Here is a 27,605-nt window from a genome sequence, read left to right on the forward strand (position 1 = left end):
TCTGAATTTCTTTGGCTTCTCTACCACACTGCCATGCCGGTTCTCCCCATCCTTCACTTTTCAACTTTCCTTTGTATACTGACTTCCCCCATTAGACTATAAACTCCTTGGGGGCAAGGACTGCTTTTCATTTTCATGTTTCTATACCCAATACTAAGCACAAAGTAGGTACTTAATGTTTACTGAACATTTATTGAATACTGAAATATTGTATGGTTTCTAAGCCCCACCCTCCCCCAATCTGTACTCCATCTAAAAATAAGTCTTGCTACCATAGAAAAACAGTGTGCTATAGGGAAAATTCCTGGATTGAGTCAAAAATCAATCAACAAGCATTGATTATAGGGCCTACTATATACCTACTGCCTTGCTAGGTGCTGGAGATGCATAAACAAAAAATGAAATAGTGCTTGTTCAAAGTGTTTACATTTTATCTGGAAAGGTAACTTATATATCTAAATATATGCAGAATATACAGGATAAATACAAAGTAGTTAAAAATAAAGTAGTCGGTGGGAGAGGAGGTACTAACAGTTCTGGGTCATCTGCTAAATTTCACATAGAAGGTGGTACTTCAGCTGACTCTTAAAAGTTAAGTAAGGGATTCTATTAGGCAGAAATCATTTAACAACTAAACCTATAGTTGAGTAACAGGCTAACAGGTAGAGACAATTGAATATCTAACTCCCTTCTTCCTACTTATGCAATGACAAGAGTAACAGTTAAGTACATAAAATAAACTTCACCTCCTTTTCACTGGAAGCCAAAAATACTTGTTCTGGAATCAAATACAGGGTATGATAAAGGTCTATACTGGAGTATACATGACTAAACCAAAGGGACCAAAGTAAAGTCAAGAAGTATTTATTAAGTGTTTACTATGTACCAGTCAACAGGCTAAGTGCTGGGGATACAAAGAAAACAAAAACAATTCCTTAGCTCTAGTAGTTCATATCCCAACGAGGAAGACTACATGTAAACTGTTATGTTCAAACAATATATAAACAGTGTAAATTGGAGGCAATCTCAAAGGCCCTAAAAATTAGGGGGATCAGAAAAGGCCTCTGTATGGTTTAAGCTGAGATTTCAGGAAAGTCAGAGAAACTAAGTAGAGACAAGGAAGGACAGCATTCCAGGAATTAGGGATAGCCAGTGAACAAGAGTTCAAGAGACAGACTGCTATGTGAGAGAAATAACATGAAGTTTGGTGTCATTAGATTATATGATTTCTGAATCAGCAATGAAATGTTAATGTCTAAAGTTACCAATTTTTCAAAACATATTTTGCTGTCAATAACCTCTTCAGGGTATATATAAGGAGCAATGTGTCAGAGACTATTAACAGTTTAGTAACTTTTTCTAAATAGTCTAAATTAGGAGCAGCTAGGTGGCACAGTGAATAGAGCACTAGAGTGACTGGAGTCAAGAGGATCTGAGTTCAAATTCGGCCTCAGACATTTAACACAAAAACTAGCTGTGTGACTTTGGGCAAGTCATTTAACTCCAATTGCCCCCCCCAGGCAATAAATAAATAGTCTAAATTATTGTCCTCAGTTCTAATAGCAATAACTTAGCACGTCTATTTTCCCACTGCTATTATTATTATTACATTTTTCCCAGTTTTCCCCCACACTTGTAGGTGTGTGACAGTACATCAGATTTGCTTTAATTTACATCTCTGTTTGTTAGTGATTTTGGACATTTTTCAAGTTACAGTTTAATATTTATATAATTAATATTAGTTACAATTCATTTAAAGCACTAGATAAATGCTATTACTACTGCTGTTGCTTCTGCTGCTACTGGTACCACCACGTTCTTGTTCTAAAAACATTCAAATAAAAGCAGAAGAAAGCCAGGATTAAGATAAGAATGGAATCATCTTCTATTCTTCTCTCTCTTTCACCACTTACAACCAGTAAGCTGCCAAATAGTTTCAACTCTATTTCCATAATCATTCTCATAGTGTAACTACCCCATTTGGTTATAAGGAGTTCTTAATTACTTAAATGCAGCAACTTTCTATGTAATTTCCTTGCTTCTTACCCACCCTTATAACTGCCAAGTTAATTTTAATGATTCGTAAGTGTGACCATGTCATGCACCCTTTCATAGACAATGTGATCTTGCTAAACTAGACTATAAGCTGCTCCTTAATCTTGTATTACACTCTCCATATTTCAAGCAGGCTGTCCCCAATATCTGAAACAGTCACTGCTTCATTTTCATTTGCTCAAACTTTGATTTTCCTTCCAGATCCAACTCAGGTGCCACTTCTTCCATACAAAGTAATTTTTTCCCCTTGTCCCTATCACATTCCATCCTGCATGATACCGCTTTGTGTAAATTACCTTCCATGCTCCTTGTAGTAAGCTCCACAAAAGGAGAACCCATTTAATTGTTATTGCCCCTAGCAAAGTGCTCTGAAGACAGCAAATGTCTGAGTACCTCTCCTGGGATAAGTAAACTTATGAAAGTTTAACTGAAAAGCCAAGTTGGAGGTAGAAAATTATAGGAAACAGAATTCGGATGTTAAAAGCCCTCAAATAGCTAAGTGGTCAAATGGATATGAATAGTTTTTCATATAAGAAATGAAAGTGATCAAATATGGAAAAATAATGACACAAATCTCTAAGAGAAATTTAAATGAAAACAAGTTTGGGGTTGAAATTATACTTCAGACCCAGAAAACTGGTGAAGTATTAGATGAACTGAATGTCTGACAGCTTGTATGTGTATTGTGTAGATGCTTCATTCATCCTACACCTATTTCACCCCTTTCTATCTACTAAGGACATATATTTTATCAACAGCTCCTGAAAATCAACAATGAATAAAACTGGCGTATATAGATACTAATTTTGTAATGGCTGTAGTTAAAGTTGTAGTAATAATAACAATATAGTATTTCCATAGCACTTTAAGGTTTGCAAAGAATTTTACAAATATCTCATTTAATCTTTACAACAACCTTGGGAAGTAGATGTTATTATTGTCCTCATTTTACTGATAAGGAAAACAGAAAGTGGTTAAGTGATTTGCCCAAGGTTACATAATTACTAAGCATCTGACACAGAATTTTAATTCAGGCCTTTCTTATACCAGAGCTAGCTAGTACTCTCTATCCACTGAGTCACACTGTGACCACATTTGGTTGTAGTTGCTAGGAATACAAAGATAAAATTGAGCGAGTCCCTGTGCTTAAGATAATATTCTACTGGAAGATAACAAGTGAATAAAATATATATTTATTTAGAATGAAAAATAATACAAAATAACTTTAGTCAGAAACAAAATAAAGAGAACAGAATGGAAAGGATCAAGAAAAAGTCTTATGGATAATAAAGCAGAGCTGACCTTTAAAGGAAATTAGAATCTACTAAGTGAAAATAAAGAGTGAGAGCATTCCAGATATGGTGAGCCAATGGTACCAAACCAAAGAATAGTATAGGAAAACAGCTAGAAGGCCAACATGTGTAGAACACAGTGAACGAAGAAGAATAATATGATATTAAGACTGGAAATATAAGTGAGTACCGGGTTGTAAAGGACTAAGGACAATCAATGTCATCCTTAAAAAAAAAATGAATTGTACTACTTTAGCTACAAGGGAATGTTTTATTGGGGAAGAGTTATTAGAAAATTATATTAATGGGGGGAAAGCATCCAAAAAAAATTGTGACACCTTTATATTGAGGGATATATTTCCACTGTGCTATAAACCCTTGTTTCTCCTAAGGATTAAATGTTTTCAGAAGGAAGGTTTACAAAATACTCATAATGAAAAACTTGAAACTATGCTTTCCCTGTGGTTTTTTTTTAAATTTATGGAATAAAACAAGCATTTCCATAACATAGTACAATAAAAAAGATTATTGCACACGGAACTGCAAATCTACTATGTACAACTTTGCTATTGCTTCAAACATACAAAACTGTCGTGTAAATTTTTTTCTTCCCTACCCCCCCAATGCTGTAGAGATAGTTACCATTAGACAAAAATAGACATTTTTATATATGTAAAATTCTTCTAAACATACTTCTACTTATCAGTTTTTTCTCTGAATGTAGACAGTGTGTTTTTTCATATGTCCTTTATAGTTAATTTGGGTATTTATAATAGTCAGAATAACATTCACCCAAAGTCATAAAGACAATATTGCTCTTACTGTGTACAATTTCCTCTTGGTTCTGCTCATTTTGCTCTTCCTTATTCTGTACTAGTCTTTCCATATTTTTCTATGATCATTAAGTTCACCATTTCTTACAGCACAGTAATATTCTATCATGATCATATAACACAACTTGTTCAGTCATTCCCCAATTGACAGGAATCCCTGGCAATTTCTAGTTCTTTGCCACAACAGACAGCTGCTATAAATATTTTAGAATATACAGGTTCTTTTCCTTTTTCCCTAATCTTCTTTGGAAATAGAAATAGTAGTAGTATTGCTGGATATATAGGTAATTTAATAATTCTTTTGGCATAATACCAAATTGATCAGTTCACAATTCTACCAACAATGAATTGGTGTCCCAACTTCTCCACATCCCTTCCAACATTTGTTATGATAGGTATAAAATGATCTCTCATGGTTGCTTTAATTTACATTTCTCTAATCAATAATAATTTAGAGCATTTTTTCATATGACTACAAACTATACTGCTTTAGTTTCTTCATTGGAAAATTGACTGTTCATATCCTTTGACCACTTATCAACTAGTGAATAACTTGCACTCTTATAGATTTAACAAAGTTCCTTATATTCGATAAATATTTTCCCCCAATTTTCTGCTTTCCTTCTGATATTGGCTACATTTGTTTTATTTGCACAAAAAAATTTTAATAATTGAAATTATCCATTTCACACCTAATTTTGCTTTCTATCTTTTGTTTATTTATAAATTGTTGGCCTATCCATAAGTCTGATAAGTAACATGTTCTATGGTCTTCTTGTGATATCTCTTTATATCTAGGGCACATACCCATTTTGACCTGCTTATCAAGAATATCAAAGGAAATAATGAAAAAATGTAAAGGAAGAGTTTTAGGAGTACCAAATCTTAAACTTTATTATAAGGCAGTAATTATCAAAAATCTGATACTGGCTAAGAAACAGAAAGGTAGATTAAAGGAACAGAGTACAATTTACAGCAGTAAATAAACATAATAACCTTTTATTTGATAAGTATAAAGATTTTAAGATTTTGGGATAAGAATTCATCATTTGGTAAAAACTGCTGGGAAAATGCACCAGGCATAGACCAATGTTATACCATTTCCCTGTGTTTTAAAAAAGAACACTCTGAGGCAGATTTTTCTAATGAAAGCATAGAGAACATGTACTCTAGAGTCTTTTAAGTAAAATTATACACACACAAACATCATAAAATAAATCCTTGACGAATTTTAGATACTGAAATAATCCCATCACAATAAGCACTATCACAAACATAGTCTGTACATCAAAGTACTATCAATTCACAAATTAATGCCTTTTATTTGAACAAATATTTACATAATACCTACATATCCCGAATAGAGTGTTAGGTACTAATGAGCACGAACCTACTTATCTGACTGGGCCTAACATCTCTTTTAACTTCTTAAAACCTCCAATCTCAAACTGAATGCTTGTAGATTCCTCACATTCAAAACAGAACTCACAATCTTCCTCTCTCACAATTCATTGTCCTTCCAAATTTCCTTGTTACTATTGAGAGCACCAACCTTCCAAAGTAACCTAAACTCTCCTAGGTACCATCTTCAACATCTCAATTACTCTCTCTTAACTCTTTTGAGTTTTTACAATAATAATTCTTAATTGACTTAAAATTCTTGAACTCATTTTTAAAACTAAAAAAAAAAAATACAGAAATTTTTAAAAATATAACTAGCTCTAAAAGGAAAAAGGAAATTTTTTTTAATTTTTTTTTTTTGGTAAAAGGAAAATTTTTAAACTTTCTATACCACATGTATAAAAAAAATGAAAAAGTCATATGCATAATGACACTAATGGTTTGTTTTAAATAAAAAAAAATTCAACTATGCCATTACCTGCCATTGCTGGGCTGCTGTGGAGAATGCCTGGAATGATCTGAAGGTTCTGACCTCTGGTCAGGAGATCGTGAACGGCTGCGGCGGGGTCTGTCATGTGATCGATTGGAATGGTCTGATGCCAGTGACTGAATTTCTGAAATGTCTGTTAAATAAAAGTTGGTTTTTGTTCCATGAAATGACTGCAATAAAATGATAGCGTCCCTTACTAATAATGGAGATAAACATTTGAAGATAAATAAATAGATATAGATGGATAGATAGATTAGATAGATAGATAGATATGGATATATTTTTTTTTAAGTAGCTCATTTTATATGTTTACTTTTAACAATCAAGGAATAAGTTAATGCTCTCAAATACACAAAAGGTTTTATCAGTTTATTTTAAATATTGACAATGAGTAGATTCTAAAGAAGTTTGATTTCATAAGAAATCATAATTGTGTTCCAAATTTTCACTCTAAACCAAAAAATATATAAAACAGGTTATGACCATTTAAAAAGAAAATTCCAAGGCATATTTACACTTACCGTCTCTTTCAGATGCATTAGCTGAGTGAATACTATCAGAAAGATCAGGGACATTCAAAAGTGTAGCTCGTTCATCTCTCTGTACTACCATTTTCAATTTGCCTTTGGATCGTTCTATTAATGTCTTTGCATCTGTCAATGACATATTTTCTGTCACAGTGCCATTTATCTACAACAGAACAGAATCTGCATATTAGAAATGAGTGATGAACAAATCCACATCCAGTAACTGGAACCTCTTGTCAAACAATCAAAAACAATGCAAATTACTCTTTTCTTTACCATAACAAGCAGAGTTATGCCTATTTAAAGCTTTCAGTTTATCAAATTATCACCTACCTTAGATGAGCAAAATCTTGGCTAATCCGCTGCCATTAAATCAGATAAAAACCAATTAATACACCTATAATTCCCGTATCCTCTCTTTTATTCACCTCCAAAGATCATAACACAGCCTAAAGCTTTCTATCACTCAAAATGAAATTTTAAAAGGCTCTCAAGGAGGAGAAGGGGGAGTGATACTTGGGATCACTTTGATATTGTTAAGAAACAAATACATTAATAAAAACGTATTACTTTTAAAAACCATAAACTCAATCTTCTAAGTACAAAAACCACAACCCCTCAGTTCAATCAACTGAAACAACTGTTATAGGAAAATGAAGGCAAGGGCTTCCAAACAATTGTATGTGCCAACATAACTGTTTTAGTATGCTGATATCTTTTAGCATCCAGCAATAAGATATGACAGATGGCAGCTTCTCTATTTCTTCCCATTAGACTTAATCTAATCTTAAGCATCTAGTAAACTGTCTTGATCAACATAAGCAAAAATCTGGAATAATAAAAACAATTTGACACTTTAATCCAAAGAAATTTCAGAATACAACTATACCTTCAAAACGACATCACCTTCTTGGATATTGCCATCTCTTGCTGCCAAACTGTCTTGTGATATTTCTTTTACAAATATATGACTGGCCAAACGAAGTCCATATTCTGTAATCAAACATTGAAATAACATCAACATAAAACCATATAAAACACTTCTCAATACCCTGAATTACGACATCAATAGCAATAGCCTAAGGACAAATTTGGACACAGTAAATGATAATTTTAATAATATTTAAAAATAGATAATATCCTTTGCAAAAAAGCACAATGAAATTCCTTATAATCAGAAAGTAGAAAGTGCTTCAAATGTTAATGCAAAAAGTGAAATTAAAACTACTTGAACCAAGCTTCTTTCTTATCATGCGAAGACCAAAGTACCAATAATACACTGATAATTGTGTTATTTCTAAGAACATATTATTTTGAAGGCAGATATAACACGAACAATCATAGTCAAATTTAAAAAGGAAAATGGCTAATGTTCAAAGGAAGAATTTGAAAAGTTACTTGTATCACAAACAAGAATATTTAATTCTAAGTATTCTGATCTCTTTTAGAACTTATGGAGACAATCTAGGAACAAAATCAGGAAATTAACAAGAGAATTCCTTAGACATATATAACATATATGTATATACATATTTATAATATACCCACATAACATATAGAACTGACACATACATAGATACATACATGCATACATACATACCAATATGCACATGTGTTTGTATATATGTGCACACTAAACAGGACTCTTACTGAGAATGGCCAAGGATCATGACTGTACAAAATATTGCTGATACATGACTGGTTATTAATTTTTGAGAATTCTCTTATTAAACAGGTCAATAAAGCATGTGAATGTGAATCTGTATAGGAAGGGTATCTATTAGCACTAAGAATTAGTCTTATTATAATAGATTTATCAGTGTAATTCTCAGTTCTATAAAGTTTTTTTCTTTTCCACATTTGTGAAACATCCTTAAAATATGAAGTCACTTAACTGTATCAGCTATAAATTTTGTATGTTTTCTGCCAAATTACACAGAATTAGTTATAATAAGGGATTATCTATATTAGCAAGAATTGGAATACACAAATCAAAAAGAAATGCACGCTCAAGAGTCTATTACATTTCTGAACGAACCCTATATATATATTTTTTAAGTAAGACTCAAGTAATACTAATGGCAGTAGAATTTACCTTCATTTTTCCGAGACTTCACCAATGTTACTTTGGTAGGTTTTGCAGGTTGACTAGAAGCAACAGATCTCCTATCTGATCGAGGAGACAAGCTCCTCTCTCGACTTGCACTTCGATCTCTCACCCAACTCTTTTCGCTTCTTCTACCAGCAACTGGACCACTTCGTGTACCTCTTGAATCATGTACATCTTCATCATAACTGTCCTCTTCATTTTCAGATACTGGATCAGGATCTGGACGGGTTACTGGTATCTGAACTTTCTTCTTTCTTCGAATGGTCTATAAACAAAATAGTTATCACCAATTATTTTATGGCTCAAATGTGCATAAGTAGCATACACACATATACCTACATCTATGTGGGGATGGGAGGAGAGGAGGGAAATGGAGGAAACAAGAGAGAAAGAGAACAAACAGCAAATGACCTTAAGGGTTATTTTCTAATTCCTTTCCCCTCATTCTTAAATGCTTACACACTGAAAATATTATTCCACTAAGATGCATCCTAAAATCTTTCTGAAAGTGAAATGATCATAATCTCAAAGGAAATAATCAATAAATGTAACAAATATGCAGTGGTTTGAGTAAAGTGTCCTCTCCATAAAACTGTATGTTATCCTACCTTCAAACTCCAGTACCAAAATATTTTTATCATTTACTTTCTTTACTCATATTCTATTTTTTTTTATTTTAAAATTTTTTTGCTTTTTGGAGGGGGGAAGTCAGGGAAATTGGGGTTAAGTGACTTGCCCAAGGTCACACAGCTAGTAAGTGTTAAGTGTCTGATACTGGATTTGAACTCAGGTCCTCCTGACTCCAAGGCTGGTGCTCTATTCACTGCGCCACCTAGTCCACCCTTTTACTCACATTCTAGAGCTGTTAAACAGCAAAGGTGGAAATCTCAACTCCTTGCTAGCAGAGTTTACTACATATTCAAGTTATCTAAAATATTGGTGGGGGCAACTAGGTGGTACAGCAGATTGAGCACCAGGGGGCCTGGAGTCAGGAAAATCTGAGTTCAAAGTTGGCCTTAGACACTTACTAGCTGTGTGATTCTGGCCAAGTCACTTAACCTCTATTTGCCTCGGTTCTTCATCTGTAAAATGGGGACACACTAGAGAATGAAATGCCAAACCACTCCAGTGTTTTTACCAAGAAAATCACATAGACAATGTCCATGGGATCATGTAGAGTCAGATGTGATTGAACAGCTGAACCAACAACATCGATGGGGCTCAAATGTTGCAAAGTTTTTATGCTTCCTTGTTACACTCCCCTCAGTAGTTGTTCCAAATCTTGTTTTCCCTCCTTGGTCATCTATAATCTGGCTTTCAACCCCACAAAACTATTTGAAACTGCTCTCTCCAAGGTTACCAACAAACTCTTAACCATGAAATAATAACCTTTTTCAATCTTCTGTCCCCTTTGATATCTCTGCAATTTTGATACTGCTGATCAATCTCCCTCATTTCTGACCTCTCCCCATCCCCAGCTTTTAAACACTCTCTCTTTCCATGATACTGCTCTTTCCTGTTTTTCCCTTCTTATCTCTCCAATCATCCAACTCTTGCTCACTTAGTGTAGGTAGATGTTCCCCAAGACTCAGTTCCAGGTCCTCCTCTCTTCCTTCACTTATTCAAACTTTGTTGGCCTCAACTCTTTAGCTCCCATAAGTTAAGTATTATCTCTCTGCAAATGACTCTCACGGCTATATAACCAGTTTGAATCTCTCTTGCACTCAAGTAACATTGCCACCTGCCTACTAAATAATCTCCAACTTGAAGTCCCATAGGTATTTCAATTTCAACATGTCCTAAATGAAACTCATTATCTTCTATCCCAAACCTCCCTTCCCCCTCCAAACTTCTGTGGCATACAGATATCGTGGTAGACTTTGAGTCAGTAAGACCAGGGTCTACAGCCCACCTCATACTTGCTGTGTGAAAACTGTTCAAACACTTAACCTACCTGTGCCTGAATTACCTCATCTACAAAAAGGAGATAATAGCACCTACCTTAAAAGATTGCAAAGATCAAATAAGCAGTATACATAAAGCACTCTGCAAACTGTAAAACACTGTATTATTGTTATTTGTTAACATCAGTACCATTCTAGTCACTGAGATTCATAAATTCAGAGTTAATCTTCTTTCCTTTCCCTAATCAAGGATAATCAAGCAATTGTCAAGTCTTACTGGTTTTGCTTCCACAATTTTTATAGTATTCATCCCTTTTTCTTCATTCATATGATTACCATCCTAATCCATAAATTCACCTTCTCTCCCCTAGACTACTATACAACAGGCTCCTAACTGGTCTCTCTACATATAGAATCTTCCATCTCTAATATGTCCTTCACACAACTACCAAAATAAGATTCACAATACATACATAGGTTTCATTAAGTCACTATCCTGCCCATAAACCTTAGAGACTGACTCCCCACTGCCTCTAAAATAAAATGTGAACTCCTGAGCCTGCCAACTCTTGGTCCCTCCATGTGGGTCAGTAACTAGTCTGACTCTCACCTAGTCTTTCTTAACCTATACTATACTATTCACTACCCTTCACAAATACTCCATGTTCCACCTCTATTCATACAAACCATTGCCCATACCTAGAAATACTACCATCCCCTAGTTTTAGTGTTCCTTTAATGGTCAGTTCTCCTTATAACATACCTATTTGTGTACATGTTATATTTCCCAGTAGGTTAGGAAATTCCTGAGGACAGGTATCTTTAAAAAAAAAATTCTAATCCTTATTCTTAGAACAATGCTTTACATATAATAAGTGCTTAATAAAGAATTACAAATTAATTTATAGCATATAAAAAGCAATCAATTAGATTAGCAGAAAATCACTGGGTTGCGTCAAAAGACCCAAGTTTTTGTCTTGGATGGACCTTAATGATACAGGGCAAGTTATTTAGCCTCAAACTCAGTCTTCAGTATAATTATTTGTTTCAATGATTTATTCTTTGATATACTCACTTCTTAGTGTAATGTTAGTCCACATTTAAGTTGACTGAGTAGGGGAATTATATAATTAGATGACTGTTTAAGAAAAATAACTTTGAGAGAAGTGTATAGGATTGGCTAGGATGGGAAACTTGAGGCTATTAAGTGTAACAGATACAATCTAGTAGTATCTCCTTTCTTTGAGTCCAGCAAGAGCAGGAAAAACTTTAAAAATACAATTTCCGTTTGAATGACAGATTTTAAATTGAAAAATAATAAAATCTAGCTTAAAAGGTAAACCACCTAGTAACATTAGTGAAGGAGTGATCCTTAAGGACTCTGAAAATATTAATGCTATTAAAGGAAAACGTGTTTTAAAGCATTCTGAAGTGAAAATTACAAGGCAAGAAAAGTCTTAAATGAAAAAAAAACATTTCAGCTATTGCTAGTTTTACAGATAAGAACTTTATGAAAATAAAATATCCTACGTTCAGTTTCACAAGAACTTGAAATTTATTGAAACTACCTATAAGGGAGCCTGGCAGCTTTCTTTCTCCTCACTTGATTAATTGTATTTCTGTGGTTTATTTAAAGGAAACCATATTTAATGAATATATTTCCTTTCACTTTTTAGTTAAATTAAAATGTAAAGTTACGAGGTAAAAGTTGGTGACATTATATGCAAGTTTCAATACAGCTTTACCTACCAACTATTCTGATTCAGTCCAAGGCTTACAGTAAAGGTAATAGGAACTGTAGGCATACTTTGCAGACCACAAAGTCAGGAATTAAATAAATACATATTTCAATGAAACAAGTAATATGAAAATTTTATCACAAATGTAACTTACCTAGGTGTATGCCTCTCATAAAAACCTTCTAAGATGGTAATGAATGCAAAGTCAAGAATTATCCGAATAAAAACTCTTTCAACTAGAGAAATTTTGGTATATGAATTTAATTGCACAATCCTTTATTTTGGAACAGATGAGAAAGCAGTCATTTTACTGATTTTAAAATGCCATTAGCACTAAATAAAATATTTTTTTTCAAAGGTCATTAATATATGTATTGCATCCAAATCATACACTCAAGTTCCTAATTCCTGATGCTCTAAAAAGAGCTTACAATTACAGTTACTTACAATTTTTGCATTTTTCCCACTTTTCCTTAACTGCTGAACAGCAAAAGCATGTTCCACATTATCCATGGAAACTCCATTAACCATTGCAACACGGTCATTTTCCCTGTTAAAAAAAAAAGTCAAGTTAAAAAACAACGCTGAAAAATTTATATAGTGCTAAAAAAAAAAAAAAGCTGGTCTACAAAAAAGTGTTACGTTAAGTAATCCTTAACCAGCTACAATAGGGATAGCAACATACTTATCTTCAGATCTACCACGATTCCATCTGGACAATAAGCCATTGTCTATCTTCTTTAAAAACAAAACAAACCACTACCAACAAGGCCTATCATCTAAAACAGCTGCCCTAAGAACACAGGAAAAGGAAACACTTACTGAAGTTGTCCTTCAGCTGGACCTCCTTTCAACACATCAGAAATAACTATTGAAGTTTCACCGCTCTGAAAATGAGGATTATCTCTTCCTCCTGATATTGCAATTCCAAATCCAAATCCAGGAGCCTAGATTTTAACAATAAATGAATGAATAAATGGATAAATAAATCATTCCTTAAGTAACAAGGACTCCAATATTTTCAAGTCTGTCATAATCTGGAGCATTAAACAAATGAAACAAAAAGGGCTGTTACTTAATTCTACACACCCATGTTAAACAGTATAGTCAAAAAATAGGTAAAGAAACATACATGTGGATTACATGGTAGATATTCTTTTTAATTAAAACGTAATGAAAACACTTAGCACTAAAATCAGTCATCATAATTAGCTTATTTTTGAATTTCTTAGAAGTTAGTTGAGGGTGACATGCAGTGATTACAGGATTATGACAACCACTAAAGTTTCTATTAGCTTGAACATCTTATTATTCTGTAGAACACCACACTATATATAGGTACCAGTAGGGAGGTCTTAACAAATAAATGTATACAAGATACTTTACTGTAGGATGCAATCATGAAAGAATCCAATTGATCTAAGTGAAAAGGTAAAAATTTTCCAAATCAATTAACATTACAAATTCCAAATTAACACAATCATGTAGTTTTAATTTCTATGCCAAGGGGCAATGATTTGACATATAACAATAGATATACAATATTAAAAAGTCAATGAACAAGCAAGCATGTTAAATGTTGACTATGTGCCAAGCACTGTGCTAAGCACCAGGCATACAAGAAAGGCAAAACAAGAGCAACAACAACAACAATGACCCCTGCTCTCAAGGGGCTTACATCTCAATGAAGGAGACAGTATGCAAATTATCTATGTGCATATGTGATATTGTAACATATACAGGTTTCAGAGGGAAAGTTGAAGAGCTGAGGGGAGGAGATAAAGTAAGTGACCAAAAAATGTTCTTACAGATGGTAGGATTTAAGCTGAGTAGTAAAGAAATCCAGGAAAGTTAGGAGGCAGGGATGAAAACATTCTAGGTGTGAGAGACATGAATGGCACAAAAAGGTATGCAGTCTGTAGTTGTAGGGTCTTACATAAGAAAGAAACACTGAATAGTTCAATTGTAAGAAATACCAGAAAGGTATAAAACATCCAAGTAGTAAATGGCTTTAAATACCAAAGAGTATTTTTATACTTGATGAAGGAGATGGAACCATTTAAACTTACCAACAATGGGCTATAATATGGGCTTTAAAGAAATCAGTTTCACAATGCAGCAAAGGACTGATTGGAGTGAGGCAAGAACAACCCACAATCATGCAGGAATGAGGTGAAGGGTCTCACACCAGGGTGGTAGCTGTGGAAGTGGAGGGGAATTGTAATGATGAAAATAAAGTCTGACAATGGATTAGCTATGTGGACTAAGTGGATATATCACCAGTGTTGCAAGCCTGGGTGCCTTGGACAATAGTAGGAAAGTCGGTGACAAAGGAGGTTAGGTAGAAAAGTAAGTTCTGTTTTGGACATGTTGATTTTTCAAGATGCTATAGCACATCCAGTTTGAGATATCTAAAAGGCAATTGATGATGTAAGACTGGAGCTCAGGAAAAGAGACTATTTACAGGTTAAGTAATCCTGTATGAATCAACTGCATTTTTTGGATAATTATGATTACTGAATACTTGAGAATTTTCTTACTACACTTAAAATAATATGCCCAACTTCACCTCTCTCCTCGCACCTCCTCCCACACACAAAATAACAAAAAAAAGCAGATTCCCCCCGACTTTCCTGTTTTTTATTTTTCCATTCCCTCATCCCTATACTGGAGTAGTTGTCCTTTCAGTTCTGCCACCATATATCTCCCTTTTATCTGTTTACTCATAAGAGCAGAGTACCATTGTGGTTCAAGCCCTCAACAGTTCTCACCCAAATTATAATAATTCTTCTACTGCCTAATTCTAGACCTAATTCTATGTGACTTTATTATTCCTGTAAGATTCTCCTTCAAACTTTCCAATATTTCCTTTCTTCAACATCCTTAAGTCCCATAACCAATTCCACTATACGTCAAACACTGATACAAATGGTGATACAATAAATCTTTCAGTGAACTGAAATTTTCAACTCTAACATTCGAGTTAGTTGTCGTATCTGATTTTCTCAGTCTGGTTCCTTCTGGATGTATTTGACACTGTTGATAACCCTCTCCTCTCCAGGTTTTCATGACATTACCACCTTCTGGCTCACCTCCTAACTAACCACTCCTTCTCAGCCATATACAGCATGGCCCCTAACAGGTGATTCCCACAGTACTAGTCTGACTCTTCTCCCTCTACATCTTCTTTCCTGGTAAAGTCAGTTCAAATAAATCATCTCTGCACATATGACTCCCAAATCTACATATCTAGCTCCAATCTTTCCTCTGAATTTCAGTTCCAGACTCCCAAGTGACCATTGGCTTTATTTCAAGATGGATGCTCCAGAGACATCTTAAACCCAAAGTTTAAATTTAAATCTAAAATTTAACTCATTATCTTGCTCTCCTTAACTCTTCGTCAACATCAAACTTTCCTATTTCTAGCTAAAAAAAATAGTGTTATCTTTTCAGTATTTCATATTTGTAATAAGCATTATCTTTAACTCCTCATCCTTCCTCATACTACATATCTAATCAGTTGCCAGATTTTCCCATTTCTATCTTCACAAATGCTCTTATATCTTAGTCCTTCTTTCTATTCACAGCTACTATTTCAGTTTAGCCCTAATCATCTCTCACTTATTGCATAAGTCTCAATTGGTCTCCCTGCCTTAAATCTCTCATCATTACAGTCTTTATATACATACTGCTGCCAACGTAATATTCCTTAGGTGTAGATCTTACCATGAGATTCCCCTATATTCCCCAACTCTAAGGGCTTGCTATTGCATCTAGAATAAAATAAGAATTTATCTGTTTAGATTTTACAAACTAGTTCCAATCTACTTGTCCATCTTCAAAGGACATTTCTTTTCCTCTCGTACACTGTAATCCAGACAAACTGACCCTTCTCTCTCCTCTTCAGTTACCACCATTCCCCATTTTAATGTCTTTATACTGGTTATCTCTTATGACTGAAATGCAGTCCCCCTCCTCACCTCCACCTCAAAAAATCCCTTCTTCTAAGATGAAACTCAAGCACCAATCTTCTTCATGAAGCCTTTCCTGACCCCAACAACTACTAGTACCTTCCCTCCCATAGTATTTTATACTTAATTACATATAAATATTTTATTATTAATGTTGTACATATTTTTATATGTACTTGTCCCTCCCATTAGAATGTAAGCTCGCTACAAGGTATCATTTCATTCATTCATGTGTATCTCCTTGGCCTAGCACAGTCTCTGGCAAATGGTAGGAGTTTAATCAGTATTTGTTGAATGACTGGACCTTGTAATTTAGTCCCTTTCTGCTATTCCATCCAACTTCTACATAGCTACAAAAATAATTTTCCAAATCAAAGGTCTGATCCTGCCATTCCTCTGCTCAAAAACTTTCAATGGTTCCATAAAGAATAAAAATGTCTTCAATTTTTTCAGCTTCCAACTTAGGTCTTCTACAATTTGGTTACAAACTACCTTTCCTGGCTTATTTCTTATTTTCCCTTCTGGAATTTAACATTCTATCAAAATTGGACTGCACCACAAAGTAGCATTTCATCTGTCAGCCCCAATCCTTCTCTAACTTCATTTCTTACCTAAGAATCTCTACCTTCAGCTCAGTTACTACTTCTCTCCCTGAAGTCTTCCTGGATGTCCCATCTGCAGTTGTTAGAACTAGCTGTCTCTTCATATTTACCTTGTATTTATTTACTTATCTGAATAATTGTAGTGCCTTTAAATTAAACAAAGATCTTTTTTTCTGTCTTTGTATATCTACTGCCCTGAACACTGCCTTATATAGTATAAGCACTTCATGTTTAGTGAATTAAATTGCAAATGCTAAATTATACATGCTATTGATCTTGACAGGGTTGCCTAAAGCAACCTGGAGATGAGGGGGCAGTAACAATGGTAGCAGGGCTTACTGCTGCACTTGTCTACAACTGGAAGAAGATAAAGTTTCACAATGAAAGAGTGTTTGGACGACCTCTTCCAACTCTACAATGCTGAAATGATATAAATACGCCTCCCAGTGGGCAAATATTCCTTCCCAGTGGGCAAAATGGTTACCTCACAGTACTGCTGTACCTTCAAGACCCTACTATGTGCCCTTTGGTCTTCTGAAATTTACCATATGCCCTGAAGATATGCCCTTAGGACCCCTTGACTGTGTCACCAGACCTACCACCTGCATACTACCCCCCACCCCAATAGCCACCACAACTTTCCAATCACAACAGCTGAACCTTATTTTTTTTCTTTTTTTCTTTTTTAGTTTATATCATTCATTTCCACAAGATTTTGAGTTACAAATTTTCTCCCCGATTTTCCCTACTCACCCCCCCAAAACAGCATTCTCACTAAATATCTCCTTCCTAATCTGCTCTCTCCCATATCTTCTCTCATTCCCCCCTCGACTTTCCAGTAGGGCACAGTGGATCTCTATGCCCCAATGCCTGTATATCTCATTTCCCAGTTACATGTGCTGAACTATCATATGTGTATATGTTATGTGTGTATTCTCCCTCTAACAAAATGTTAATTTTAGGACAGAAAGAATTTCGCTTTTTTATTTGTATCCCAAATGCTTATTATTAGTATAATGCTTGGCACACAGCAAAAACCAAATAAATTCATTTTCAATGACTGATTCATTCATATCTTCTTGACTACTAATAGAAATCAGGGAAACATGACAACATTAAAAGTCTAAAGCAAGAAAATCCAACACATTGATCTGCTTTTAAACCAAGAAAAAATACAGCTTCTAATCTAGTATTTTACTTCTCATCACAATTAGGATAACAATTTAGTGACACAGAAAGAGTAAAGAAGAAAACAATTTGGAAGAAGGCTAAGAGCAATACTTCAGGCCTCAAGTATCTGTATACAATATGGGTAATAAAATGAATTTGAAACTAATACAAATAAGTAAATAGGATCACATGCCTGAAATACAGCAATGGATGAGGAACTTGTTCTGAGAGAATTGATCAATGGATAGGGCAATATGACGCTCTAAAAGGATGGCAAGTGACCTCAGGGCATTTAGTCCTAATTTGTACCTAAATGAATCAATAATAACCTTGATACCCATGAGAATTTAAATAGATGCAGAAGAACTGGTCTATTATCACTAACCAACCTGTTGTCCACAACTGTACGGCATAATGTTGAAGCAAAAATATTTGAATTTAAAAATATTTAATGGAACTTTTTTTTTTTGGAGGGGAAAAGGCAAGGCAATTGGGGTTAAGTGACTTGCCCAAGGTCATACAGCTAAGTAAGTGTGTCAAGTGTCTGAGGCTGGATTTGAACTCAGGTCCTCCTGACTCCAGGACCAGTGCTCTATTCACTGCGACACCTAGTCACCCCCTATTTAATAGAACTTATCTGCATTTATGTTTTGTCATTTTTCCATTCATAAATAAAAAGATGAATAACATTAATAAATGCAGATCTTTTCTGACCAGAATAAATATATATATGAAGAACAATGTTGTTTTTTAATGGATATCGCCATACTATATGGAATGAAGAACTTTCAAAATATAGACACTTTACTTTGCTCAGTTCACATCTTTCCATATTTATCTGTGATAATCATATTCATAACCTCATATCCCAGTAATATTTCATATTTTTGTATCACAACTTATTGTTTGGCCATTCCCTAATCAATGTATACCCACTTTGTTTCAAGGTACTTGCTACTACAAAAAGTTCTGCTATGCCTTTTTTTTAATTGACTTCCTTGAGGTAAGTGCCTCAGAACCAAAATCCTAAAAGGATATGGACATTTTAGTCAATTTCTTTGCATAAAAACAAAGTGTTTTACAAAACAACTGGACCAATTCATAGTTATGAACAGTACATTATTACTGTGACTGTCTTTCTACCACCTCTCCAACATTGGTTGCTTCAATCTTATATCTATAGAGATACAATAAATGACAACAATGACAAGAGTAATAGTGAATTGGGGGGTTTTTTGGACTGGGGGAAGGCAAGGCAATTGGGGTTAAGTGACTTGCCCAAGGTTACCCAGCTAGTAAGTGTATCAAGTGTCTGAGGCCTGATTTGAACCCAGGTCCTCCTGACTCCAGAGCCAGTGCTCTATTCACTGTGCCACCTAGCAGCCCCTAATAGTTAATTTTTTTAAAAGGCTGAAAATTAATCTTGTGACTTTATGTTAATCAAGTATGGCCCTCAAAAGGAGGTATGAGAAGGCACCTTTCTCCAACTTCTCTGAAGATAAGACTACACACATGGGACATTGCACATAATAAAAAATTTTCAACATATTGTTAAGCCTTACTGAATTTTTATTTTCCCCTCTCTTTTTGATTCTTGGTTATAAGGATGGGTATCTGGGAGAGGACAGTGGAAAGTATACATTCAGAAAACCAAAAGAATCAAGAAAATATGTGAAACCTAGTAGGAGAAATTAAAATACTATGAAAATGAGGTACGGTCCGTAATTTATTGTTCTCCTTGTTTGATACTCAAAAGTATTATACAACAAGGATCTTTTCATTGGGCCCAAAGAAGATTAGCTTAAATCCAACTACCTTTATTAACTATAAAATAAAGTTATTTCCACTTATAAAAGTCTCCAGAACAAGAATGAATAAAGCAAGCATTTATTAAGTGCTTACTATGTGCAAAGCACTGGAGATACAAATAGAAAAGTATGACAATTGTCATTGTTGGTAGAGCTGTGAAATGGTTAAAACCATCATGAAAAGTAATTTGAAATTATGCAAATAAATTGATTAAATGTCCATAGTTTCTAAAACAGAGACTCCATTACTAGGCTTATACCCCAAAGAAAACATTAGTTTAAAAAAAGAAAAGGTTCCCATATACTTCAAAATATTTATAGTGTACTTTTTGTGATGGCTAAGAATTGGAAAGAAAGCAGATATCCTTGAACTAGGGAATAGCCAAACAAATTATGAAACAAGAAATTATGTGTGATAAATATTAAGAATCATGTAAAGATTCATATGAACTAATGCAGTTTGAAGTAAGCAGAGCCAAGAAAATAACATGCACAGTAACTTCAATGTTAACACCAAAAAAAATCAAAAATAAATGCAGCATATGTGTAGTATAAAATTATAAAGGTCAGAGAAAACTTGATTAAAGAGATATGGGAAGACACTCTCAACCTACTACCCTTTCATAGATGTGGGAGGTCCAGAGGTGTTCATATTGTACATGTTCAGACTTTTTCAATGTATAGATCATTTAAGTTGACTTTTTCCTCCTCTCTAAAAATACTATTTGTCATATGGGATAGCTCCCTGGAAGGAGAGGGGGAGGATTACATGATATATCTATCATGATATAAGAAACAGAAAATATCAATTGAAACCTATTTTTTAAATGATAACAGCAAAAGGTAAGGTTCCTGCTTCTTAAGGAGCCCACATTGTATTGAAGGACACAGCATATGTGGTAATTTTCAAATGAAAGAAAGAGGGAAATATCTCAAGGTCTTTAGGGTACAGCTGCAAAGTAGATGTTAATATCTCTTCTTTAGTGATAAAATCATATCAATTTCTGAGTTATCCTCAATTCTTCACTCTCCTAGATAACCCCACCCAAACCAATTATTTGCCAAGTCTTTGTGATTATATCTCAACACTTCTTCCATTCTCTTCTCTCCACTTTCTGGAACAATCACCAACATGGACTCAGGCATCATCACTTCACAACTACTGTCGACTCTATTAATTAGTCCCACCATCTCTAGTCTTGCTTCTCTCCAATGTATCATCCATCCTGTTACAAATTAATACTCCTAAAGTAAAAAATGTCAATCCTGATTCAAGAAATGTTCTATCTAGGATAAAACATAAACTTCTCTATCACTTCAAGCAATTCAGAGTCAAACTCAAATCTCTTTCCACACTTGTTTCACATTACTGCCTGGCTTCTCAACCACTCTCTTAATGCACTATCATTTTAGGCCAAACTTTCCCCTTGTAATATACAAGATTACACCTGTTTTCTCTATGCTTTTGCATAGGCTATCTGTCAAATGGCACATCCCTTCTTCCACTTTTATTCCATTCAAAGTTCAACTCAAATGTTCTTCCTTCCTCATATTTATTAGAAATTTCTTTATATAAACTTTACATTCTCTTATATTTACACACACTATCTCACCCAAACAGAATATAATTTCCTTGTGGAGGGAGGCTATTTCATTTAGCATCTAACATAGTGTATGCACATAAACTAAAGGCTAAAAAAAGTTTGTAAAACTGAATAACTAAGACATCCTACGATGAGAAAACAGATTTCAAAATAAGCAGGAAAATGAGAGACATGAAATACTAGACTTAAAGCTAGAAGGGACCTTAAAGATTCATTTAGTCAAATTCCACTTCCCCAACCATCATTTTACAAATGAGAAGCCTAAGAGTTTTAAACAAATAAGTGACTTGTCCAAAGCAACCACATATGTAGTAAGCAGTTGAGTCAACATTCAAATGCCCCCATTACTAGGATCAAGAGAGATGGAAAGTTCTCAAAATACAAAATTTTGTCAATGACATCACAAATAATCCAAATGAGAAAGAAGAGGCAGCTAAAAAAAAGATATAGTTGCACAAAGAACTCTGTCCTATAGGCTGAAAATTTGACAAGGTCATGCACAAAAGGTGGAAGATAGGGCACATAACCAAAGACAAATAAATGCAGGAATGGCATGGAATAAGAATATGGAAAGGAAGCCATAAGTTCGGAATAAACTTACCCCAAAAAATTTTTAAGTATAATCAGAGCAAGAAGAGCAAAGAAGAGATGTTCCTGTTTGGGGTAAATGATGCAATGTTAAATAACAAAAAGCAGAATTACCCAACTCATTTTGCTTCCTGCTTTTTGCTATTTGGAAAACGATCTTTGAACTAGAAAGGTTACAACAAATAAAGTTAAGAGAGAAATAAAGCTTATAACAAGTTTTAGGGGATAAGTTCCATAAGAACATATAATAAGAATCAGCCTCATTTCTGAATTATTAGACTATCCTCTTCTTTCAAGCCCCTCATTCTTTCATCTCTTATCATTTAAATATTTTTCCCAGCTATCTCTTCTTTGAGAGTCTCAAATGAAGAGGACACCCTTCTAGTCAAATAAAATTCCTCTGGAATGACTATTGGTAAAGTAGAACTTAAATTCATTGGAGAGATTAGCACTGTATCTATGTGTCTGGAAGTCCTTTGTATACTCATAACTGAACCATGGCAACTGATAAGATCACCAGTGCAAAGTGCAAAAAGAAAACAGGGCCCAGAGTCATGGCAGATGTCACAGACATTGAGCAGAAGAAAAATGGTGCCCCCAAAAAAGGCGTCTGAGAAGGACTATCAAGCAGAATCAAGAACAAAACTCAAAAGGAGATGTTGAAGAGGATGGGTTATTATAATCAGAAGGTGCAAAGCAATCAAGAAAAACAAATACTGAGAAAGAGGTTCTGTATTTACAGTTAAATCACTGCAATAAACTTTGGAAAGACACAATCAGTCAAGTGGTGGAGTCAGAAGCAAGACTATAGGAGAATGAAAAGTGTATAAGTAGGTGGAGCCAAAATGGCAGAATAACAGAAAGAGAGTTAGGTCCCCCATAACACGTCCAAATAGATCTAGAAGATGTACCAGACCACAGAGCTGTAATCAGGAATATTTTTTAAATGACAGCAAGTTATTTTTTAGCACAGGTCAGCATAGGGAAACAGAGAGGTCTACAGACACTGGGGATGGGCCTAGTCAGGAATGCAGGGAACATTCCATCACAGGGAAAGGCTGTGCATCAAGGCAAAAAAATATTCCAAATACAGCAAAGGAAAGCCCAATCTTGTACATGGTGCAGGATTAGATGCCAACTGGCAGCTCTGTCACTCAATACTCAATTTCAGGTCACAGATCCAGGGCTGACTAAGGAGGGGACCTATAAATAAGAGTGACATTCCAATATATGCCCACAGAAGGTTGCTCAGATCCAAACTTAAGTCAGGAAATCACAGATCTCAAATCAATGAAGGAGCAATCAGACTTTGCCCCGAATTAGACCACTGTGAAAACACTTAAACTTTGCAAGACCCAAGCATGAGTTGTTTCTGAGATCCTGGGAATAACACAACATTCAAAACCTTAAGAAAACAAGAGGAGGGCCAACCCAGACATTACCTCCAGAAGTGCACAGAGCCTGGTTTTAACATCAAGTACAAAGTCAGAAAGTAGGCCAGAAGAATGAGTTAAAAAAGAATCCCAATATAAAAAGCTACTGGTGACTGGGCCCATAAGACAAATCCAGAACGGCTGAAAGGCTCTAAAATATCTACAAACAAAGGAAAACACAAATTCAACCGGAATTCCTAGAAAAGACAATGCAAGAAGTTTCAAAGAATTAAAAAATGCTTTTATAAATATAATAACAGTGCTAGAAGGGGGAAAAAAAAGTTAAAAGAAATAAAAGCTATAGAAGAAAGAATGGGAAAGGAAAGCTAATGTTCTACATGTAACAAAAGGTAAAAAAAACCTTTGCCCAAGCAAAATACTCCATGAACCAAACAAGAGATGATTACTTCCAAGTCAAATGACTGAAAAAAATGGAAGGTATCTCATCTTAAAAACTGACTTGGTTGGCTTGAGGAGGGAGGGAAATACACACTCCAGGAGAATAGGGGGGGAAGGGGATGTGAGGGGGGATGATGGAAGGGAGGGCAGGCTGGGGGGGAGGGAAGTTGGAAGCACCCACTTTTGAAAAGGGACAGGATCAAAGTAGAGAATAGAACAAGTGGGAGGTGGGATAGGAGGGAGGGATATATAGTCAGTCTTTTACAATACATCTACTATGTTATTGTTTTGCATTAGCCGCACATGTACAACCTATACTGAACTGCTTGTCTCCCCAGTGGGGGTGGGTGGCAGGGGGGGGAAGGGAATGAATCTGGAACTGAAAGTTTTAAAATCAAATATTCAAATATATATATGTGTGTGTGTATATATATATATATATACTATTATTAATACCATCTTACATGTTATTAAGAAAAAAAAGATATACAGGCACTGAGGCATAGAGATCCACTGGAAAAGTTGAAACGGGTATGGGAGAAAATATAGGAGAGAGCAGATTGGAGGTGGGGATATCCTGTGGGACTGCTGTTTTGGGGGGATGGGTAGGGAAAAACGGGGAGAAAATTTGTAACTCAAAATCTGGCGGAAACAAATGATGTAAATCAGAAGTTAATAAAGCATTAAAAATTTAAAAAAAAAACTGACTTGGAAAATAGATCAAGGAGAGATAATTTAAGAATTATTTAACTGTCTGAAAGCCATGACCAATAAAAGAGCTTACACATTCTATCTCAAGAAATCATACAAGAAAACTCCTAGATCTTTTAGAACCAAAAGGCAAACTGGAAATAGAATGAAGTGAAAATTTCCACGAACATTACAGACAAAATCCCAAGATTCCAGATAAAAGAAAAAGTGCTACAAGTAGTCAGAGAGAATTCAAATACAGAGGAACAAGATACAGTCAAAATCATATATGATTTTTTTCATTTTTCAAATGCTTTATTAACTTATGATTTACATCATTAATTTCCACCAGATTTTGAGTTACAAATTTTCTCCCCATTTTTCCCCTACCCACCACCCCAGAATAGCAGTCCCACAGGATATCCCCTCCTCCAATCTGCTCTCTCCCATATCTTCTCCCATAACCCCTTAGACTTTTCCAGTAGGGCATGGTGGATCTCTATACCCCAGTGCCGGTTTATCTTCTTTCGCAATTACATGTAAGACAGTATTAATAATAGTATATATACAATTTTAAACATTTGATTTTATAACTTTGAATTCCAGATTCATTCCCTGCCTCCCTTGTCACCCACCCTTACTGAGAAGATAAGCAGTTCAGTATAGATTGTACATGTGTAGCTAATGCAAAACATTAACATAGTAAATATATTGTAAAAGACTGACTATATTTCCCTCCCTCCTATCCCACCATCTGTTCTATTCTCTATTTTGACCCTGTCCCTTTTCAAAAGTGAGTGCTTCCAACTTCCCTCCCCCCCAGCCTGCCCTCCCTTCCATTATCCCCTTCCCCCTACTCTCCTGTGGGGTGAGATACCCTATTTAATGTGTATTTCATTCCCTCCCCAGGCCAAATTCAGTGAGAATAAGATTGACCCATTCCCTTTTGCCTTCCTATTCTTCCCCTCCATTGTAACCATTTTCCCTTGCCTCTTTTTTATGAGATAGTTTATCACATTCTGTCTCTCTCCATCTTCTCTCATTATATTCCTCTCTCACCTCTTAATTTCCCCTTTTAAGTATCATCCCTTCCTATTAAATTGGTCCTGTGCCCTCTATCTATGAATACCTGTAAGCATATATACACACATTCACACATGTATTCATACTCCCATATAACCTCCGATATATATATTTCTATTCCCTTCAACTATTTTCACACTGAGAAAAGTTTCATCAGTTAGTTTGTCCATGTAGGAATGTTAATAGTTCAACTTTGATCAGTGGCTTATGATTTCTTTTCCCTGTTTACCTTCTTAAGCTTCTCTTACTTCTTGTATCTGGGATGTCAAATTTTCTATTCAACTCTGGTTTTTTCATCAAGAATGCTTGAAAGTCCTCTATTCCACTGAATAACCAAATTTTCCCCTGAAAGATTATATTCAGTTTTGCTGGGCAGGTGATTCTTGGTTTTAATCCCGGCTCCTCTGCCCTCCAGAATATCATATTCCAGGCCCTTTGATCCCTCAGTGTAGAAGCTGCCAGATTCTGTGTTATCCTGATTGTGTTTCCACAATATTCATATTGTTTCTTCCTGGTTGCTCATAATATTCTCTCCTTGATCTGGGAATTCCGGAACCTGGCTATAATATTCCTACGAGTTTTCTTTTTCAGGAAGTGATCGATGGATTCTTTCAACCTCTATTTTGCCTTCTGGTTCTAAAACATCAGGGCAATTTGAGAATTTCTTGGAGGATGATTTCTAGGTTCTTTCCCTGATCATGGCTTTCAGGTAGTCCAATAATTTTTTAATTATCTCTCCTGGATCTATTTTCCAGGTCAGTGGTTTTTCCCATGATATATTTCACATTACCTTCTATTCTTTCATTTGTTTGGATCTATTTAACATCATCTTGATTTCTCTTAAAGTCACTAGCTTCCCTTTGCTCCAATCTAAATCCAAGGGAACGATTCTCCTCATTGAGCTTTTGAGATTCTTTTTCCATCTGGCAAATTCGGCTTTTCAAGGCATTTCTCTCCTCATTGCCTTTTTGAGCCTCTTTTGCCAATTGTTTGCCAATCTGTTTTTTAAGGTATGATTTTCCTCAGTCAGGCTGTTGACTCTCATTTCATAATTTTCTTGCATTGTTCTCATTTCTCTTCCCAATTTTTCCTCCATTTCTCTTATCTGCTTCTTAAGGTCCTCTATGGCCTGAAACCAGCTTGTATTTTCTTTTGAAGCTTTTGGTGAAGGAGTTCTGACTTAACTGTCTTCCTCCTGTTCCATGCTTTGCTCCTTTTTGTCCCCAATATAGGAGTCTAATGTTGGAATCTTCTGTTTGTTTTGCTTCCCTTATCTGGTCATGTCACCCCTCAGTCACTTGACCCCGGTGCTTTTTGCCACAGTAGGACTCTGCCACCAGACAGGAGCTTTTGTCCCAAATGCTGGGATTTTCTCAGCTGCCGGTGGTATTAGTTGGGTGCCCTCTCTGAGGCCTCCACATGCTCTGGCAAGCTGGTCACACACACCAGGCCCTCCACCCTAGGCCGCAATCCAGATCCAAGCAGATTAAAGCCAGAGCAATTACCCCTCAGACTGGTTGCTTGGTGCCCCTACACTCTGCAGGCCAGGAGCTGAAGCTGTTTTGTGGGGCCGGCTCAGACTCTCAGTAGCTTCTCGCCCTGGGGGCAAAAGCTGACACACTCCCACCTACTGGGTCCCAAAGTCCCTGCACTGACCTCTCACTTTGTCCTTCATGCGTTGATGAATCTGGAAACGGCCACAGCTGCTGGTGATCTGGAGTCCCTCCAGCTGGAGGCTGGTCAGGCCCACCTTGGGGCTAAAACCTTGGCTTGCAAGTGTCTGGGCTCGGCTCCCAGAGCTCTGCACTGGCCACTTGCTACCGGCCTCCCAGGCTGTCCTCAGTGGGAGGTTAGCTTCTCTGTGTCATTTTGTGGGTTTTGCAGGTCCAAAGTTTGTTTACATGGA

The 27,605-nt window shown here is 35.5% G+C and overlaps 1 protein-coding gene across 7 annotated transcripts in view; it reads right to left on the reverse strand.

Moving 5' to 3' along the window:
* TJP1 (tight junction protein 1) overlaps positions 1–27,605 on the reverse strand; it is a 206,317-nt gene that overhangs the window by 42,449 nt on the left and 136,263 nt on the right. For all 7 annotated transcript variants that reach the window (XM_069098435.1, XM_069098441.1, XM_069098440.1 and 4 more), the window contains exons 3-8: positions 13,174–13,298; positions 12,799–12,901; positions 8,694–8,973; positions 7,488–7,591; positions 6,593–6,761; positions 6,060–6,204 (exon numbers count right to left, since the gene is read on the reverse strand). In XM_069098435.1, coding sequence (XP_068954536.1) covers positions 6,060–6,204; positions 6,593–6,761; positions 7,488–7,591; positions 8,694–8,973; positions 12,799–12,901; positions 13,174–13,298 — 926 coding nt within the window. The remainder of the gene's footprint in view (positions 1–6,059; positions 6,205–6,592; positions 6,762–7,487; positions 7,592–8,693; positions 8,974–12,798; positions 12,902–13,173; positions 13,299–27,605) is intronic.

This window comes from Petaurus breviceps, unplaced genomic scaffold (genome assembly GCF_028583685.1).
Source record: "Petaurus breviceps papuanus isolate PSGF00001 unplaced genomic scaffold, PetGlider_PUasm1.0 37, whole genome shotgun sequence".
NCBI classification, from domain to species: Eukaryota; Metazoa; Chordata; class Mammalia; order Diprotodontia; family Petauridae; genus Petaurus; species Petaurus breviceps.